Source organism: Scyliorhinus canicula, chromosome 20 (assembly GCF_902713615.1).
Source record: "Scyliorhinus canicula chromosome 20, sScyCan1.1, whole genome shotgun sequence".
NCBI classification, from domain to species: domain Eukaryota; kingdom Metazoa; phylum Chordata; class Chondrichthyes; order Carcharhiniformes; family Scyliorhinidae; genus Scyliorhinus; species Scyliorhinus canicula.
The window spans coordinates 55,465,576-55,485,091 of record NC_052165.1 but is presented as its reverse complement, the minus strand read 5'-3'; the positions used below and the strand labels follow the sequence as shown (position 1 = coordinate 55,485,091).

Sequence of the window (19,516 nt, the reverse complement as noted above, 5' to 3'; positions counted from 1 at the left end):
AACTATCCCTTGATTTCTGAACTCCTCTCCCTTGTCTTATATGCCAGCTGATATCAGTAATTGTATATCCTCAAATGTTGTCGCCATCTTCTCAAAAATTAATACCCTGCTTTCCTCAGCCCTCTCGCCATCTGAGTTTTCTGTTCCTTTCCAAGTTCTTTTAACAAATCATTGCATCCCAACTCCATATTTACTTCTAAAACTCCTTGCTTCAGCCTGTCTTGACTTTGGCATTAATAGCAAGATTGTGATTTCATTGAAGCCTACTTGTGACAATAAGTTATTATTATTATTATTATTAATAATAAGATTGAAGCCAAAGTTGGAAGAAATACCTCTCGCTTCTAACATGGTGTTTCGCCCTTTTTTTGAACATCAATTAAAGTAGTTGACTGTACCAACCTTCTCCAGCATCTTTCTTTCATCAAACTCTACTCCTTATTGAAAGTAGCCAGTGCACCTTCAAGAATGCTTCTTTGCTTCTATATTCAGTCCGTTTTCTCTGCTCTGCCCCTGCTGGTCTACATTAATTTCTCATCCCTCTATAGATTAAATTTGAAATGCTCATCCTTGATTTTAAATCCTTTCCATGTTTGGCGGGGGGCATGGAATGGAAGAGAATCTGATTCTAACCTTCTGAGCATTCTCCTTCTGTCTCCACCCCCCTCCAAAAAAAAAACCAATCCTACCATTGGCAACCGATCCTCAGCAACCGTGGTCCTATTTTCTGGAATTCCAGAACCCCTCCAACTCCCTTTTCAATTTCTTTTCATAACATATGTTCAAGCCAAGCCCGAGGACCCCATTTCCTAATCCCTTTTCCTTACGCTGATCTGTGAAGCACAAATTGGTTTGACCTGACTCAAACAATCCATGGAATTAATGCGAAATGCATACATCTTGTGCCATGTAGAAAATCAAGGGTGCTTCTTCTATGCAAGCATTGACATCAACAGGATTGGTCAAGCTCTTGAGTTTTGGAGCTGGAGCAACAATCGGTGTCACTGCTGTGTTATCGCAAAGCTGTGAGCTATGTGGATAGCATATTTCTGGAGCTGATCACCCTGCAGCTCAGAGGTTTGCAGGCACAGAGGATATGGTTGGCTACCAGTCATCCAAGAAGACCAGTGCAGGGGTTCCCTCTGCGCATCTCGCTCTCCAAATAGTTTTCAGTTCTGAATATTGGTGGAAGTGATGATTGCTCTAGGGAGTATATGCCAGGGCCAAGTCCACTGGAGGAGGAGGAAGTTTGGACAAGTTACAGTGAAGGGGGATTCTATAGTTGGGGAACAGATAAGAGTTTCAGCAGCCGTTGCAGGGATGTTGTCTCCCTCTTGCAGCAGTCCAGTGTGGCACTGTGTACTTACAGAAAATTGAGACACAGAATGAGCAAGCAGAGGTTGTGGTCCATATAGAAAACAGGAGTCGAAAGAGGGATGGGTCGCACAGACAGATAAAGGGAGTCAGCGAAGAAGCCAAAAAGCAGACCCTCAAGAGGTAGAAACCTCATTACTCTTGGTGCCTAGTGCTATTGAGAATCAAAATAAGTGGATAGAGCAGATCTGGTTCAAGTCGGCATTAGGAAATAATGAACTAACTGTGCTGTGGGTGCAAACTACGATGTAGTTTTAAAAGGCAGAACCAGTGGTTGAGAGAAGCATACAGCAGTAGAGTTAAAAATAGTAAACTATTACGTGGGGTTCAACTGGGGGAATACAGCAAGGTTGAATTTAGGATTACAATACATGCATGTAAATGTATCAAACATTTTTCTTAACTAGTAAATTGCTGGCCCAACAGAACAAGAGGTATTGTAAGATCCGGTTCTGGGGAATTAGGTTGCTCAATTGGATTAAACGTCAAGGGAATATTTGGAGGATAATGATCATAGTATAAGGTTGAGATTATCTATAGAAATGTTACGCCCTTGTTCAAAAAAGGGTGAGAGGATAAATAATTAGATAAGCTTAACCTTGGTGGTGTACAACTTCTAGAAACTATAATCCCAGCAGAAATCAGTCATTTGGACACATGAATTAATTGAAGAAAGCCAACATGAATTTGTTAAAGGCAAATCTGTTTGAGGTTGCTCGAGTTTTTTGATGAGGTAACAAAGTTGATGAGAATGCTGTTGGTGTGTATTTAGACCATCCAAAGACATTTCATGAAGCATCACTTCATCGCAACAGCAATGTTGAAACCATTTTTTAATTATTCGTTCTGCGGGATGTGGCATCGCTGGCTTGGCCAGCATTTATTGCGCATCCCAAGTTGGAATACGAGCGGCAGCATGCATACAAAATTGGCTGAGTGACAGGAAACAGTCGTCACAAACAGTGTTTGATTGGAGGGAAGATGTGCAATGGAGTTCTTTAGAATCCATACTTGCACCACTGCTTGACTTGGAATTTGGTGCACAGGGCACAATTTCAAAACTTTCAGATGACACAGAACTTGAAAATATTGTGAGGAGGAGAGTGATTGACCTCTGAGTTCATAGACAAGATGATAAAATGGATGAACATGTGGCAGATGTAATTCGATGTGATGCATTTGGGGAGGAAGAATGAGAAGAAGCAACAGTGAAATCAAGGGTACAATTTTAAAAGGGGTGCAGGAACAGAGAAATATCAGGAGGTAGAAAAGCACAGATCGTTGAAGGTGGCAAGCAGTTTGAGAAAGTGGTTAATAAGGCATGCGGGATCCTGGATTTTATAAATCAAGGCAGAGAATGCAAAATCAAGGAAGTTATGGTGAACCTTTCATACAACATTGGTTTGGCCTCAACTGGGATATTGTGTCCAATTCTGAATATCATAATTTTTGAAGGATGTGAAGGCATTAGAAAGGGTGCAGAAAACGTGAGAATTATTCCAGGGACTTCAGTTAAGTATCCAGATTGGAGGAGATTTGATAGAAGTGCTCAAAACCATGAGGGGGGTTCTAGATAGGATAGATAGAGAGATAGATCGGGAGATGTCACTGAATTAGTAATCCAGAGAGCCAGGCTAATGCTCTGAAGACAGGGTCAAAGCCCACATGGCAGCTAGGGGAATTATCCAATTCATAAATCTCTGATGGTGACATGAAACAATCATTGAGAGTTGTAAAAACCAATTTGGTTCACGGATGCCCTTTAGGGGATGGAAATCTGCTGCCCTTACCTGGTCTGGCCTACGTGACTCCAGACTTTCAGCAATGTGGTTGACTTTTTTGTGTAAAACATTTTATTAAGGCATTTATGATTTTATAACAACAAATACAAATGTAAACATAACTCAGTAAATAACACCCCCTGCTATGTGATTGGCTCTTAACTGCCCTCTGTAATGGCCTAGCAAGCTACTCCATTCGAGGACAATTTAGGATTGGCAACAAATTCTGCCCTTGCCATTGATGCCCCTGTCCCATAAAAGAATAAAGGGAAAAAAATGTTGCTCATGGAAGAATGAACAACATGAGGGTACAGGTTTAAGGTGATTGGCAAAAAGAAAATGGCAACATGAGGCAAAAGGATTTAACGCAATAATGGTTAAGGATCTAGATAGCATATCCTGAGAAAGTGGTGGAGGCTAACTCAATTGTGGCTTTCAAAGGGAATTGGACATACACCTGAACGGAACGTTTGGATGAAAGAACCGAGAAATGGGGTGAGCTAAATTGCTCTTGTAGAGAGCTGACACAGACTTGACAGGCCAAATCACTGCCCTTTTGTGTTGCAACCATTCTGTAATTGATGCCATGTGCTTGAACATCGTGTAGAAAATGCATTCAAGCAGACATTGAAAATGTGAATCAATATAGGAAGTAAAGTGGTGGATGTGTATGTTTATTACATTCTTCAAATTACCTCGGATTTTTAGGTTTTTGCCCCAAGGCCACAAACTACTTGTGACAAGAGGGCTAGTGGACCTGTAGGTAAGAGTTTGCCCAACATGTCTGATGCGAATGAACCTCTGACTAAAAACTACATGGCCAATCCAGGGCAATACCACCTCTAACTCTTTGTCGTCCCCCCACCCCTTCACCCTCCTCTCTAGTTGGCAAACAGGATTCCTCTGAGCTTCAATCGGTATACTTAAAGAAGCAGTATTGATCACATTTTGTTTACGAAATGATGGGAATTCAGAGTTCCTATATCTGAGAGGATTATTTATGAGCTCTGCAATATATTTGATTCATACCTTTGGTGAGATTGTAAATGTAACTGCAATATTATTTCAGTTGAAATATTAATGAGTATTCAAAATACTCATTGGGGAAGAGGTGCAGGCAATAGATTGAAGTGTGAATTCATGGATGACTAACTTAGAAAACTTCTGTTGTCCTCCAGTCACAACAACCGTTAGATACTTTGGATGCCCAATTGAGACGAGCTCTGAGTCCAGAAACTGTGACAAATTTACCAGTTCCTATCACATCAATGCAGGTGAGTGACGAGGTATTGTACGACTAACATTTTGGTAGTATAGTTTGAATTCCTGACTTTATTGAAGGGTGCTTAGCCAAGTTGAATGTATTTGGACATTGCAGTGAAAGAATATTGGCAATCTTTAATTTCTGAAACCATTGAGTGGTCTCCGGTTGTTTTCACCATCAGTTTCCAAAACTGCAAAGATACATAACTTGGAAAAACACCTAGAAAACATGCTGGAACAGACATTTTCTCAATATTTTTCATTCAAGTGGGCTCTTTTTATATATGTTCCTGGGATGTGAGCTTCACAAAGTAAGACCAGCATTTGTTGCCCATTCCTACTTTCCTCAAGAGGTGATGGTAAGCCACCAGTGTTGTATACTGTACAGAGAAAAAATAATTTGTAAGAGGATTTTATTTGTCATTGGAGTAACTTTGGCAGGCCTTGCTGGATATTGAACTGCTTGGCAAAGTACTAATGCTATGAAAATCTGAAGCTGTGTAGTGATTGGTTGTCAAAATCATCCCAGTAACCTTTCTATAAAAGCATTTGGACACGTAGATCAGGAGGTTCCGAAATACAAACAAAAATAGGTCCCCGATCTTTGTCAAAACCCACCTCAAAAACTCTACATTACCCCAATTTGGGGCATACACATTCACCAGTACTCCAGCCTCCCACTCATCATCACCAATCTACCCTTAGAGTCTGTCACTATATTCCCCACCTCAAATAACACCCTCTTATTGATCAACACTGCCATCCCCCTCATCTTCATATCCAACCCTGAATGGAATACTTGCCCCATCCAGCCGTTCCTCAAGCACGACTGGTCCCCCACCTTCAAATGCGTGTCCTGAAAGGAGCGGCATGGTGTCGCAGTGGTTCGCACTGCTGCCTATTGGTGCCGAGGACCCAGATTTGATACCGGTCCTGGGTTACTGTCCATGTGGAGTTTGCACATTTTCCCAGTGTTTCAGTGAATCTCACCCCCACAGAGAGCACAGAGTCTCACTCTATGCAGATGATCTGCTCCTCTACATCTCGGACCCACAAAGCAGCATGGACGGAATCATCGAGCTCCTGAAAGAGTTTGGAGCCTTCTCGTGCTACAAACTCAACATGAGCAAAAGCGAGATCTTCCCAGTACACCAGCAGGGGGGGGGCAGCACTAAAGGGGCTGCCGTTCAAACAAGCCCGACATAAATTCCGCTACCTGGGGATCCAAATAGCCCATGACTGGAAAGGGATCCACAAATGGAACCTCACCAGCCTGACGGAGGAAGTTAAAAAGGACCTGCAAAGATGGAACACACTCACACTCTCCCTCGCGGGGAGAGTTCAGGCGATCAAAATGAACGTATTGCCCAGGTTCCTCTTCCTGTTTAGATCCATTCCAATCTACATCCCCAAGGCCTTCTTCAAAATGCTGGACAAACTTATCATGGCGTTCGTATGGGGGGGTAAAAATGCTAGGATCCCAAAGAAGGTCCTACAAAAAACAAAATCCACGGGGGGGCTAGCTCTCCCGAATCTACAATTCTACCACTGGGCGGCAACAGCCGAGCGAGTAAGGGGATAGATCCAAGAGCCAGAAGCCGAGTGGGTGCGTGCGGAGGAGGCCTCCTGCATGGGGACCTCCCTCGGGGCCCTCGCCACGGCAGCACTCCCATCCCCACCCAAAAAACACTCCAGCAGCCCAGTGGTGACAGCCACCCTCCAATCCTGGAACCAACTGCGGCAGCAATTTGGCCTGACCAAAATGTCGGACAAGGCTCCCATCGGCAACAACCATAGGTTCACACCAGCACTGACTGACGCCACCTTCAAAAGGTGGAGGCAGGACGGGGGACACTGACAGTCAGGGACCTATACACGGACGACAGGATCACAACACTGGACGAACTGACAGAGAAATTTCGGCTAGCTGGGGGGAACGAGCTGCGGTACCTCCAGCTCAAAAACTTCCTACGAAAGGAGACCAGGACGTACCCACAACCGCCACGACAGACACTACTGGAAGACCTACTGGACGAAGTATCCTAGAGAAAGGGAACTGTAGCGACTTGTATGACCGACTGGTAGAAAGGGACGACACCGTACTGGACGCAACAAGAAGGAAATGGGAGGACGACCTGGGGATGGAGATAGGGTGGGGACTCTGGAGCGAGGCACTACATAGGGTTAACTCCACCTCCACGTGCGCAAGGCTCAGCCTGACGCAACATAGAGCCCACTTAACAAGAAACCGTATGAGCAGGTTCTTCCCGGAGGTGAAGGACAGATGCGAACGGTGCCAAAGAGGCCCGGCCAACCACGCCCACATGTTCTGGTCTTGCCCCAGACTTGTGGCGTACTGGACAGCCTTCTTCGAGGCTATGTCCAAAGTGGTGGGGGTGAGGGGGGAGCCATGCCCGATGGTGGCGGTCTTCGGGGTTTCAGACCAGCCAGATCTATTCCTGGGGAGGAGGGCGGACGCCCTTGCCTTTGCCTCCCTGATCGCCCGCCGTAGAATCCTGTTTGGCTGGCGGTCTGCAGCACCGCCTGGAGCTGCAGACTGGCTGTCCGACCTCTCGGAATCTCTCCAAATGGAGAAAATCAAATTCGCCATCCGAGGGTCGGACGACGGCTTCCACAGAACGTGGGAGCCATTCACGCAAATGTTCCGGGACCTGTTTGTGGCCAACGAACAAGAGGAAGAATAGTCGGGTGGCCAAGAATCAGGGGGAAAATGGATGGGAATCGGGGGAAGGTTGCCCGGGGGGGGGGGGGGGGGGGGCTTCGGGTCCGTTATGGGGGTTTGATGGCTAGCTAAGGCCCAAAACCAAACTGTAAATAAATGCCTATAAACATGTGCCTCGGCATTATTGGGGAATGTAAAATATGTATGCCGGCTAAAGGGGGGCGGCCACAGTTATTATTACGAAGGTGCTTACCTGTAAATATATATGTTAATTTTTCCGTGTTTTTTTTTCTTTCTCTAACAATTTGTAATTTGTTTAATATAAAACATGAAAACTGAATAAAAAACATTTAAAAAAAAAAAAAAAAAATCTCACCCCCACAACCCAACGATGTGCAGGGTAGGTGGATTGGCCTCGTAGAGGGCCGTTTTGACCCGATTGAAGGCAGCTCGCTGCTTGGCCAACTCTGCACCGTAGATACGCACCACGCTTCCCTCCTCCTCTGCAGAACCCTCTCTTTATTCAGAAAATGATGCAACCGCAGCACCATCGCCTGAACTGCTTCCCCGCCTTTGGCCTCCTCTTCAATGCCCTGTGCGCTCTACCCACCTCTCGGGAGGTTGGTCAAAGACTCCCTCTCCCACCAACTTCTCGAACATATTCGCCACATACTTTGTGGCCTGCGTTCCCTCAATCCCTTCAGGCACTTCACATTCCAGAAATTTTGATTCCTGGAGCGATTCTCCAGGTCCTCCGCCCTCTCCCGTAGCTGCTTCTGGCCATCCGCTATGAACGCCATCTCTGCCTCAACGAGGCCAGCCCGGTCCTCATGATCCACCACCGACTCCTCCCCTTCTGCAACGCCGATCTCTGGGCCTCCAGCCTTTGCTCACTCTCTCAATAGCCATCCTGATCGGCACAGCCACCGTAGTCAGGTCCTTTTTAGGCCTCTTAACTGCTGTTGGAACATGGCATTCAGAAACTGCAGCTATTGCTCAGTAGACCGCCGGGCAGTCAATGACATTCGAGAGCACTCCGCCATCTTTCCCTCTGTCGCACTTCGAAAGTCCTCCCCACTGACAAGACTGCTGCCCCTTGAACGTTGCACTCCTCGTTTGATAAGCCATAAACAAGTGCTACTGGAGGAGAATTTTTATCTCTCACTGTTCATGCACTTTGCACCAGCAAAGGGTGAAAAGGACCAAATAATTCCACCTCAGGCAGGAGGCATCAAATGTGCGACCACTCTGAACCGGATATCTCTTGTAGTTTTTAGCAATTGATTTGAGTATGCCCCTGAACAAGTTTGGCAAGCTCTAATACCTCTTCAGTGTCTTTAAAGACACAATATTTGTAAAACCCTTGGGTCTTGCTTTGATATTTCAGTGCTGCTGCAACTGTTGACAGTTAATTCATGGAATACAAGTTTGCATGGTGTAGGTTTTAATGTGAAATTGATAGCCTGAAATATTCTCCATTATCTTGGCATCAAGTGTTTCATTTTTCTGTAAGTTTTTTGCCTTTTGGTCAAGTCCATGTCAGGGATATTAAGTTGGATCTAGGCACACAATGGGAAATTGAGGTTTGTAGAAGGAACAAGCTGGCTGGATGAAATGCCCATTTTGTATTCTATACATGATATTCATGACTTACTTGGTACGGTAGTCCGCTTTTGTGTAGACTTTTGCACTGCTTGGATCTCTCTCAAAAGCAGTCAACCCCCATTTCTCAAAGATCCATTCTCACTTCATCATGTCAACTGCCCCATACTTGCAATCTCCCCCTTTCTTTATCTTTTCAATGTCACTTCCATATAACCATAGGCTCAGCTTTCATGTTTGATTTTGAATTTTTCATGAAAGAAGAATGACTTATTTATAGAGTGCATTTTATGATTACTGGACATCCCAAAGCGCTTTATCACCAATAAAGTATTTTCTGAAGTGTAGTCTGAAATGTAGGAAATGCTGCAACCAAGTTGCATACAGCAAGTTCCCACCAACGGCAATGTGACGATGAACAGGAAAATTATTTCTGTGATCTTGCTTGATGTATGAGTATTGGACAATACACCTGAGATAAAAGCAGACGTGCTGGAAATTCCCAGCTTTTCTTTGAAGTAGTGTCATAGGATCTATAACAGCTACCTGAGGGGGCAGATGGGGGCCTCATCATACTTAGTCATCCAAACAATGGCATCTTCAGTGCAGTGCTCCCTCAGTGTGGCTGAGGGAAGCAGTCTCTATCTACCCTTTCGAGCCTTTTGCAGAATTTCATATTTTGATGAGATAACCTCCCATTCTTTCAAAGGTCTTCAGGCACATATAAATGACTACTTAATAAAGGTTCTTTTTTGAAAGAGGACAAATCTGATAGTTATTTTTGAGGATTTAACTGGAATGATGCATCAAAGGAAATAGATGTGGTGTATTTGGATTTTCAAAAATTGTTTGGTCAGGTGCGATATAAGAGGTTAGCACAATTAGGGTAGTAGATTAGCTTGGTTTGAAGATTCGTTAATGGACAGAAAACAGTCCAGGAATGAAGTGAACATTTTTAATAATCTTTATTGTCACAAGTAGGCTTGCATTAACATTGCAATGAAGTTACTGTGAAAAGCCTCTAGTCGCCATATTCCGGCACCTGTTCGAGTACACAGAAGGAGAATTCAGAATGTCCAAATTACCTAACAGCATGTCTTTCGGGACTTGTGGGAGGAAACCGGAGCACCTGGAGGAAACCCAGGCAGACATGGAGAGAACGTGCAGACTCTGCACAGACAGTGACCCATTCTAAAATCTAGGGAATTTAGAAAGTCATAACCAGTGAATCTACTATCTCTGCAGCTCCCTATTTCAGGACCCTAGGATGTAAGCCATCAGTTCCTCCTGATCTGTCAGATTTTAGTATGTGCGGTTTCTCTGATAACCTTAATATTCTCCCTCTTATTGTCTCGTGGTTGTCTTTTTATGGTTTATAATCGGCGTCTTCCATTGTAAAAACAGACAAAGTATTTGTTCAGTGTCTCTGCAACTTCATCTTTTCAAATAATGTCTCCTGTTACTGCCTCTGAGAGATCACAGTTTATTTCAACTACTACTCCTTTTTATATACTTATGGAAGCTCTTGTAATTGTTTTTATATTCCTGGCTAGTTTACACTCCTATTTTTACCCTTTTTATCAGCTTCTTGATATCCCTTTATTTATTTCTAAAACTCTCCCAATCCTCGTGCTTACAACTATCCATTGTAACATTTTAAATCTTTTCTTTTAACCTAATGTAGGGCAGCACGGTAGCACAGTGGTTAGCACTGTTGCTTCACAACTCCAGGGTCCCAGGTTCGATTCCTGGCTTGGGTCACCGTCTGCAGAGTCTGCACGTTCTCCCCGTGTCTGCATGGGTTTCCTCCGGGTGCTCCGGTTTCCTTCCACAAGTCCCGAAAGACATGCTGTTAGGTAATTTGGACATTCTGAATTCTCCCTCTGTGTACCCGAACAGGCGGCAGAATGTGGCGACTAGGGGCTTTTCACAGTAACTTCTTTGCAGTCTTAATGTAAGCCTACTTGTCACAACAATAAAGATTATTATTATTAATGCTGTCCTGTCTCGATTGCCTAGATTTTGTTTTTTCATGGAATGTGGTTTTGCTCAATATTTTGAATGTTTCTTTAAATGTTTCTCCTGTTTTGAATACTGCCATACTGTTAGTCTGTCTATTCAACAACCATAGCTAGCATTCCCCAACTATGTAATTTGATTTGTTAAAGTTTAAGACTCTTGTTTATGACTGGTCAATGTCATTTTCAAAATGAATATGGAATTCAGTTGCGCTTTGTTCACTTTCTCCTAGCAGAGCTTTTACTAGGAGATAACTGATGAACCCTGCCTCGTTGCACAGCACTAGATCTAAAATAGCATTACCACTGGTTGCTTCCAAAACATATTGTCATAAAATTTTTCTTCTAGAACAACGTTGTCAATTTGGCCCTGTCTACATTAACATTGAAGCCCCGTATAGTTTACATTATCTTTGTTACAAGTTCCAGTGGTCTCTATGCTCTGTCCAATGCTATAAACTACTGTCCGGGGACTTATTAACTACCTCCACCAATGTTTTCTGACCCTTATTATTTCTACTCTCCAGTCACATTGATTGTTCTTCCTGATTTTCTGAGCCAAGATCCTTTCTCACTACTGTCTTTATTTTATCTCGACTGGGAGTGCTTTTCCTTTTCTTTTTCCATTCTGTCTGTCTTTTTGAAATGTGCAGCCTGGATTATATATTTCTGAAACTTTGTCACTTTGTAACCATGTCTCTAATGGCAATTCATTCAAAAGAATTTATCTCTATTTATGCCAGCTATTCATCTATTTTATTGTGAATGCTTTGTGCATTCTGATAAAAAGCCTTTTTTAACTTCTACTTATTATTGCACTATTGTTGTTGAGCTCTGTCCCTTCCCGTCTCACTCTGCTTGTCTTTACTCAATTTTTAAAATTAATTTTATTCTTTCATGGGTTGTGGCATCACTGGCGAGGTCACCACTTCTTGCCAATCCCTCACTTCCTTTGTATCGCTGCAGGCTATGTGGTGTATGTACATCCACTGTACTGTTAAAAAGGGACTTCTGTGATTTATCACCCAGTGACAGTGAAGGAACGCTGATATAGTTCCAAATTGGGCCGGCGTTTGCCTTGAAGGGGAAATTGCAAGTGGCGGTGTTTCCATGCATCTGCTGCCCGTGTCCTTTTGGAGCTGCTGTTGAAGGACCTTTGATTAGTTACTGTAGTCCTTCTTGTAGATGGTACACTACAGCCACTGCGCATCAGCGGTGGGGAGAATGAATGTTTAAGGTGATTGATGGGGTATGAATCTTAACAGGCTGCTTTGCCTTGGATGGTGTTGAGCTTCTTGGAGTGTTGTTGGAGCTACACTCATCCAGGCAATTAGAGAGCATTCCACCATGCTCCTGACTTGTTCTTTGCAGATGGTGACAGGATGTGCGGAGTCAGGAGGTGAATTAATTTGCTGCAGAATTCCCAGTCTCTGATCCACCCTAATAGCCACAGTATTTGTATGACTGGTCCAGTTCAATTTTTGATAAATGTTAACCCCTAGAATATTGATAGAGTGGGATTCAGCAGTAGTAATGCAAGGGGATAGGATTAGATTATTCCTTGTTGGAGATGGTCATTGTATGGTACTTGTGTGGTGTGAATGTTACTTGCCACTCACCAATCCAAGACTGGATATTGTCTGGGTCATGAACACAATCTACTTTAGTATCTGAGGAACCCCGAATGATGCAGAATAATGTGCAATCATCAGCGAACATTCCTACTTCTAATTTTATGATGGAGGGAAGGCAATTGATGAAGCAGCAGAAGGTGATTGCACCAAGGACACGACTCTGAGGAACTCCTGCAGCGATGTATTGGGACCTCCAACTACAACCATCTTCCTTGGTGTTTCGTATTACTCCAATCAGAGGAGAGTTTTCACCCTGATTCCCATTGACTCCAGTTTTGCTAGGTCGTTGATACCAGACTCAAATCAGGTCAAATTCTGCCCTGATGCCAAAGGCAGTCACTCTTCCCTCACCTCTGGAGTTAAGCTCATTTGGACGAAGTCCATGTTTGGACGAAGGCTTTAATGAGGTCATGTGACGAGTGGCTCTTGGCAGACCCCAAACTGAATGCCAGTGAGCAGGTTATTGTCAAGCTGCTCAACAGTACCGTTAGCAACCTCTGTGATCACTTTGTTGGTGATCGAGAGTAGACTGATCAGGTAGTAATTGGCTGGGTTGGATTTGTCCTGCTTTTTATGGACAGGACATAGCTGGTCAACTTTCCACATTGTCAAGTAAATGCCATTGTTGTAGCTATACTGGAGCACCTTGGCTTGGGCGCGACTAGTTCCGGAGCGCAAGTCTTCAGGTATGATTGCCAGAATGTTGTCTGGACCCTAATCAACACTCCAATTCTGTCCTATCAAACGATTATAGGTAAGTTAGTGCAAATCAACATTCTGATGCGGTCATGTTTTCATTAATCATATCCGCTTTTACTTTTTTTGAAGGGTGTGGTTCCAGTAAATGGGTCGATTTTGCATCCTGGACAGAGCTATACAACAACTGGCCTGCCTGGTGAAGGTAAAGAATTTATTAAAATGAGCTACATGATGCAGCACTACTTGCAGGGAAAATAAAGTCATGTGTTATATTGTAGCTCATCAAAGACAAAATCCTTCAATTGAATGTGAACAATTGGCTACCATTAAATATAATCAATTGAGCTAACATGCGGCTAACTTTCAAATGCAGCAAGCTATTTGGAAGATTAATGGAATCTTTATCGCAAGAGGATCTGAGTACAGGAGTACTGAAGTCTCACTTCAATTGTATAGAAGCTTGGTTAGACTGGACCTGGAGTACTGTGCAGTTTTGGTCCCTTACCTCAGAAAGGATGTTATTACCATAGCGGGAGTGCAATGAAGGTTCACCAAATCTGTGATGCCAGCCAGTCTTATGAAGAGAGAGGGGGCAAACTGGGTCTGTGTTCTCTAGAATTTCGAAGAATGAGAGAAAAAGATTGGTGAAGATAAACGTAGGTCCCTTACAGTCCGAAATAGGGGCAAAGAAATGGCTGAGCAACTAAACACATACTTTGGATCTGTCTTCACAAACCCGACACCAGAAATGTTGGGGAACACGGAGTTTTGTGAGAGGGAGGAACTGAAGGAGATCAATATTAGTGGAGAAATGATGTTGGGAGAAATTGATGGTACAGTCCAGACAGCTCGTTGATAAATCCCCAGGACCTGATGATCTACTTCCCAGAGAACTTAAGGAAGTGGCTCTAGAAATAGTGGATTCATTGGTGGTCATCTTTCGGGATTCTGTAGACTCTGGAATATTTCTTGCAGATCGGTGGTTACCTAATGTAACTCCATTATTTAACAATGGAGATAGAGAGAAAACAAGGAATTATAGACCAGTAAGCCTGCTATCAGTAGTGGGGGAAATTCTAGAATCCATTTAGATTCCATTTAAGAGCACTTAGAAAATAGTGGCAGGATCATTATAATCAGTATGAATTTATGAAAGGGAAATCATGCTTGACAAATAAGCTGGAATTCTTCGAGGGTATAACTAGTAAAGTTGATGAGGGGGAGCAGTGATTTGATTTATTATCATGTGTACCAGGATACAGTGAAAGGTATCATGCTGCGTACAGTCCAGACGGCTCATTCCAGACCGGCTCATTCCAGACTAGAAAAAACAGAGGACATGCATAAATACACAATGTAAATATATAGACACAGGCATCAGTTGAAGCGTACGGAGTGTAGTACTAAGTAGAGAAGCTATGTGAAGATATCAACTCAGTCTATAAGAAGGTCATTCAGGAGTCTGGTAACAGTGGGGAAGAAGCTGTTTTTGAACTTATTGGTGCATGTTCTCAGACTTTTGTATCTTCTGTCCGATGGAAGAAGTGGAAGAGTGAATAAGCTGGCAGGGAAGGGTCTTTGATTATGCTGCACACTTTCCCAAGGCAGCAGGAGGTGTGGACAGAGTCAATGGATCGGAGATGGGCTTGTGTGATGGACTGGGCTGTGTTCACAACTCTCTGTAGTTTCTTACGGTCTTATGCCGAACAGCTGCTATACCTGGCTGTGATGCAGCCTGATGGGCTGTTTTCTATGGTGCATCTGTGGACATGCTGAATTTTCTTAGTTTCCTTAGCAAGTATAGGCGCTATGTGCTTTTTTGGTCGATGTGGGTGTGGTATATTTGGACTTTTAGAAGGTTCTTGACAAAGTCCTGCACAAGAGAATAGTGTGTACAATTAAATTGCATAGGATTAGAGGTAGTGTATTGAGATGGATAGAAAACTGGTTGGCAGACAGAAAACAGAGTATGAATTGATGAGTCTTTTTCAAATTGGCAGGCAGTGAGTAGTGGGGTAACCCAGAGATCAATGCTAGGACTACAGCTATTAACTATATATATTATATATATTAATGATTTAAATATTGCCGTTTTCAAGAAGCAGCTAAATTTAGCACTTGCAACGAAGGGGATCAAAGGATATGAGGGAAATCGAGATTGGGCTATTGAGTTGGATGATCATAATGAATGGTGGAGCAGTCTCAAAGGGCCGAATGGCTTCCTATTTTTTATGTTTCTATATTACTTAAAATTTGAAGCAAACTGCTACAGTTATTTCTCCTGATAATCGTTGAATGCTGATGATTCAGAAATTTAAACAATTATAAATGATAGCTGTCATCCAAAGACAGATATCCACACGGTCCTTTACTCATGTACAGGGTGTCTTTACTCAAGGACAGCATGGTAACACAGTGGTTAGCATAGCTGCTTCACAGCTCCAGGGTCCCAGGTTCGATTCCGGCTTGGGTCACTGCGGAGTCTGCATGTTCTCCCCGTGTCTGTGTGGGTTTCCTCTGGGATACTCTGGTTTTGTCCCACAGTCCAAAGATGTGCAGGTTAGGTAGATTGGCCATGCTAAATTGTCCTTAGTATCCAAAAACGTTAGGTGGGGTTACTGGGTTACGGGGATAGGATATGGTGTGGGCTTAAGTAGGGTGCTCTTTCCAAGAGCCGGTTCAGACTCTATGGGCCGATTGGCCGCCTTCTGCACTGTAAATTTTATGTTGTAATTTGTTTGTTTGAATAGACACACCGACCCAATTTTGAAAGCTCTTAAAGTGAGCAGTCATATTTTGAATACATTTAACCATGTGATCTAAATGCAGTTTAGGAAAAATCTAATTTAAGTTATTTTTTTTCTTTCCTCCCTTTTTCCATCAGGTTATGTTCCACAGCTAGTTGACATTATTATGGCTGCTTCAGAAGACAAATCTGTCCATCCTGTGATGGTGTCGCGGGCACATGAGGATGGTGTCATCGAGTCAAACACAACTGGAATTGCTGGTGTTGGAAGTGGAGTTGTTAAAATGGGACGTTTTCAGGTAAGAATTTAGTCTTGAAAATTAGAGGCGAGGAAGAAAAAGACTTTTATTTAATTATTACTGCTTTCAAATACCATTTGAAATGTCAGCATGGTTTATAGCCAATGAAGTACTTTTGAAGTGTGATAGCTTTTGTTTGGCTATCGTCTGATATCAATTTTACAATATATTTCTGGCTTGTGTTTCACGATTGTAGTTTTTTTCCTCACCAACTCATTGGTTCCAACTTGATCTTCAGATAATGTTGAACAGCTGCTGCCTTTATCAAAATCCTGATAAACATTTAAGCACCCTATCTGCTTTGTTTCTGTCTTCCAGTTCCATTTGGGGAACAAAAACAATGACGCACGTTCTCTTTAAATGGCTAAGAAAGCAAAGAGAAATTTGGCTGATTGTGTTAAGTTCCATGACCCCAGAGTATCCAATCATTGTCATTTGTTGTTGTTTCTCTGAAAAATGCTTATATGGGAGCAGGTGATTCGCTGTCATGTTCTCCTGAAACTGACAGCAGCTTCTGGAGTCTGCATAAACACAATTCGTAATTCAATGTGGAAATTTAGAAGTTGCTGTTGGGGAACTAAACTTTCCACGGAGTGTGCTGTTTAACACCACTCCCACTCACGCGCAATTGCATTCAGGGGGAGATCCCAGCACTAATGGCAACATCACTTTTTACGCTTTAATCTCAATGTAAAAACCTTTTAAAAAGTTGCAACTTGTTGAATGAAGTGTAACTGGGTTTCAATGATGCAAGTTGATAATTACTCTTGTTGAACCCCTCTGGTCCTGAAAAGTCAATCTTGGGCTAAATTCTCCAGTTCCCTAGTCGCCTATTTCTCTGCAGCTCCATTCATTGGCGGGATTCTATCTTCCTGTCGCTTGTCAATGGGATTTTCCATTGAAGCCACCCCAGACGGACAGAGGTGTGCTGCCAGTGGGAAAAGAGAATCTCAATGGCCGGTGAATTCGGACCCTTGTATTTCCGTCATGTCAGATTTCTCCACTATGGTAAAAATTTCACATTTAAAGAAAGCAAGTCTTGTATTCATATCGCACTTTTCATGACCACTGGATGTCTCAAAGCATTTTACAACAATTTAAGTACTTTTTGAAGTTTAGGCGTTTTTGTAATGTAGGAAACATGACGGCTAATTTGTGCTCCTCAAGAAACAGCAATATGGTAATATCCAGATAATCTGTTTCTTGTATTGCTGATTGAGGGTCCAGGGGCTGGTTTAGCACACTGGGCTAAATCGCTGGCTTTTACAGCAGACCAAGGCAGGCCAGCAGCACGGTTCAATTCCCGTACCAGCCTCCCCGAACAGGCACCGGAATGTGGCGACTAGGGGCTTTTCACAGTAACTTCATTGAAGCCTACTCGTGACAATAAGCGATTTTCATTTCAAATATTGACTGGGGAGCTGGGGATAATTCCCCTATTCTTTGCAATAATGCCATGGGATCTTTTACATCCATCCAGCAGGCAGATGGACTCAGTTTAAAGTCTCATCTGAAAAGATAGTACTCACTCAGTACTGCAATGAAATGTCGATGATTTTTGTTCTCGTGGCCTGGAGTAGGACTTAAACTGATGATTCAGTTTCCACCTTCATCTCCTGTATATCCTGTAAAAATTAATTAATTGTAAAGAATATCTGCATTTTACTTTCTGGATTGCAGTTTGCGAGAATACTTGAATATGATCGGCTGCTAACCATGCTATATCATTGCTGTATGCTTGCCGATCCCTTTCACTTGCCACTTAGAATCAATCTGATGTTGAAAAGGGGGGAATATATGCCACAGAGGATGCTAAATCTTTGAAGGCGACTGTCTTTGAAGTCAGTGGTGAATGCTAGTGCTTTGTCACTGACCTGAATTATGAGCCTTTCCCAGCAGAGACCAGCCATGGAAAATATTTGGGCGAAGGGTGGAATTGAGGGCAACAGTTGAATAATAACTAGGGCCAAAATAAAGTTGTTTAGAATTACTGTTGGCATGTTAAATTTATTGTTCAACTTAATGATTGGTACTTTTTTTTGCTCCTTATGATATTGCTTGGTAGGATTTGGAATGGGTTATGGACATAAGCATTAGACACTAGGTGCAATAAATGTAAAAAAACACATCCCTAAAATGTGTGCTTGGGTTTAGGCACATAAATGTCATTGCTTAGGTTGTTACACTGCTCTCTTGACTCAGGTTGTGGGTTCACTTCAGGATTTGAGCACAAAATTCAAAGCTGACATTCCAGTGTAGAACTGAGGGGGTGTCACCCTGCCAGACAACTATTTTTACCTGAGCCCCCTTGCTTTGACAGCTTGTATCTTATAATCTTACAATTCTTTCATTCGTGAGCCAAATTGTCTGCCGAGACAGCACATTCTCCCTGTGTCTGCGTGGGTTTCCTCCAAGTGCTCCGGTTTCCTCCCATAAGTCCCATTAGTTGCTGTTAGGCAATTTGGACAATCTGAATTCTCCTTCAGTGCACCCGAACAGGCGCCGGAATGTGGAGACTAGGGGCTTTTCACAGTAACTTCATTGCAGTGTTAATGTAAGCCTACTTGTGAAAAGAATAAAGATTATTATGAATGAATTTTTATTCGAAGAATCACTAAGAAATTTCCTTTTTTTATAGGTTTCTGTTGCAACAGATGATGTCTTGTATCAAGAAGCAAATGATAAACAGGAAGAGAGCAAACTGAAACATATCTCTGATGAGTCTTCCTTTTCTGGAAGCAGCCCTGAAAGTACAGTGGTGAAGCCTTCTGAATATGACAGTCAAGAAGATGTGGTGGATAGTGCATTCGTAACTCAAAACAAAACCAGTATATCTCCATCATATCAAGAACAGGAACCATCCCAGCAGGCAAAAATAGGACGATTCCAGGTCACAACGAGGCGAGACACTGTCGGCCGTTTTTCAGTGGCAAGGACACAAGATGAAGTTACTTACGAAGCCGGCAAGGGAAGCTCCCCTTATGTTCCTACGAGTACAGCTGCATTAACAGTAATTTCATCAGTGCCAGTGGATCTCTTCAGAGCTTCAGATCAAATCTTACCACCAAAAGAATCAATTAGTTCAGAACAATATCTGCATGTGAATGGACCAGTCCTGCTGGAAACTGGACAGCAACCCTATTCAAAGGAACTGGATCAAATGCAAGTTGATAGTGCAGGGAGTTCAGTTTCCCCTCAATCGCCGGAATCCAAGGGTACCACCATTGTACAGAACCTTACTAACTCATTCAACTCTTCCTACATGAGCAGTGATAATGATTCAGAAATTGAAGATGAAGATATGAGAAAAGAGCTGCACAGATTGAGGGATAAGTAGGTACCAGATTACCTTTTTCTGGATCTAGTTATAAAATTTGCGTTCTATGGTCAATACACATTGATGCAAGTATTAGTTTC

General features: G+C 42.9%; 1 protein-coding gene across 1 annotated transcript in view; it reads left to right on the top strand.

Annotated features, from left to right (window-relative positions):
- The window catches only part of LOC119955257 (serine/threonine-protein kinase WNK1-like), a 220,866-nt gene that overhangs the window by 179,740 nt on the left and 21,610 nt on the right, over nt 1-19,516 (top strand). The window contains 4 exon segments of the mRNA XM_038781307.1: nt 4,334-4,429; nt 13,184-13,256; nt 15,939-16,099; nt 18,738-19,432. Coding sequence (XP_038637235.1) covers nt 4,334-4,429; nt 13,184-13,256; nt 15,939-16,099; nt 18,738-19,432 — 1,025 coding nt within the window.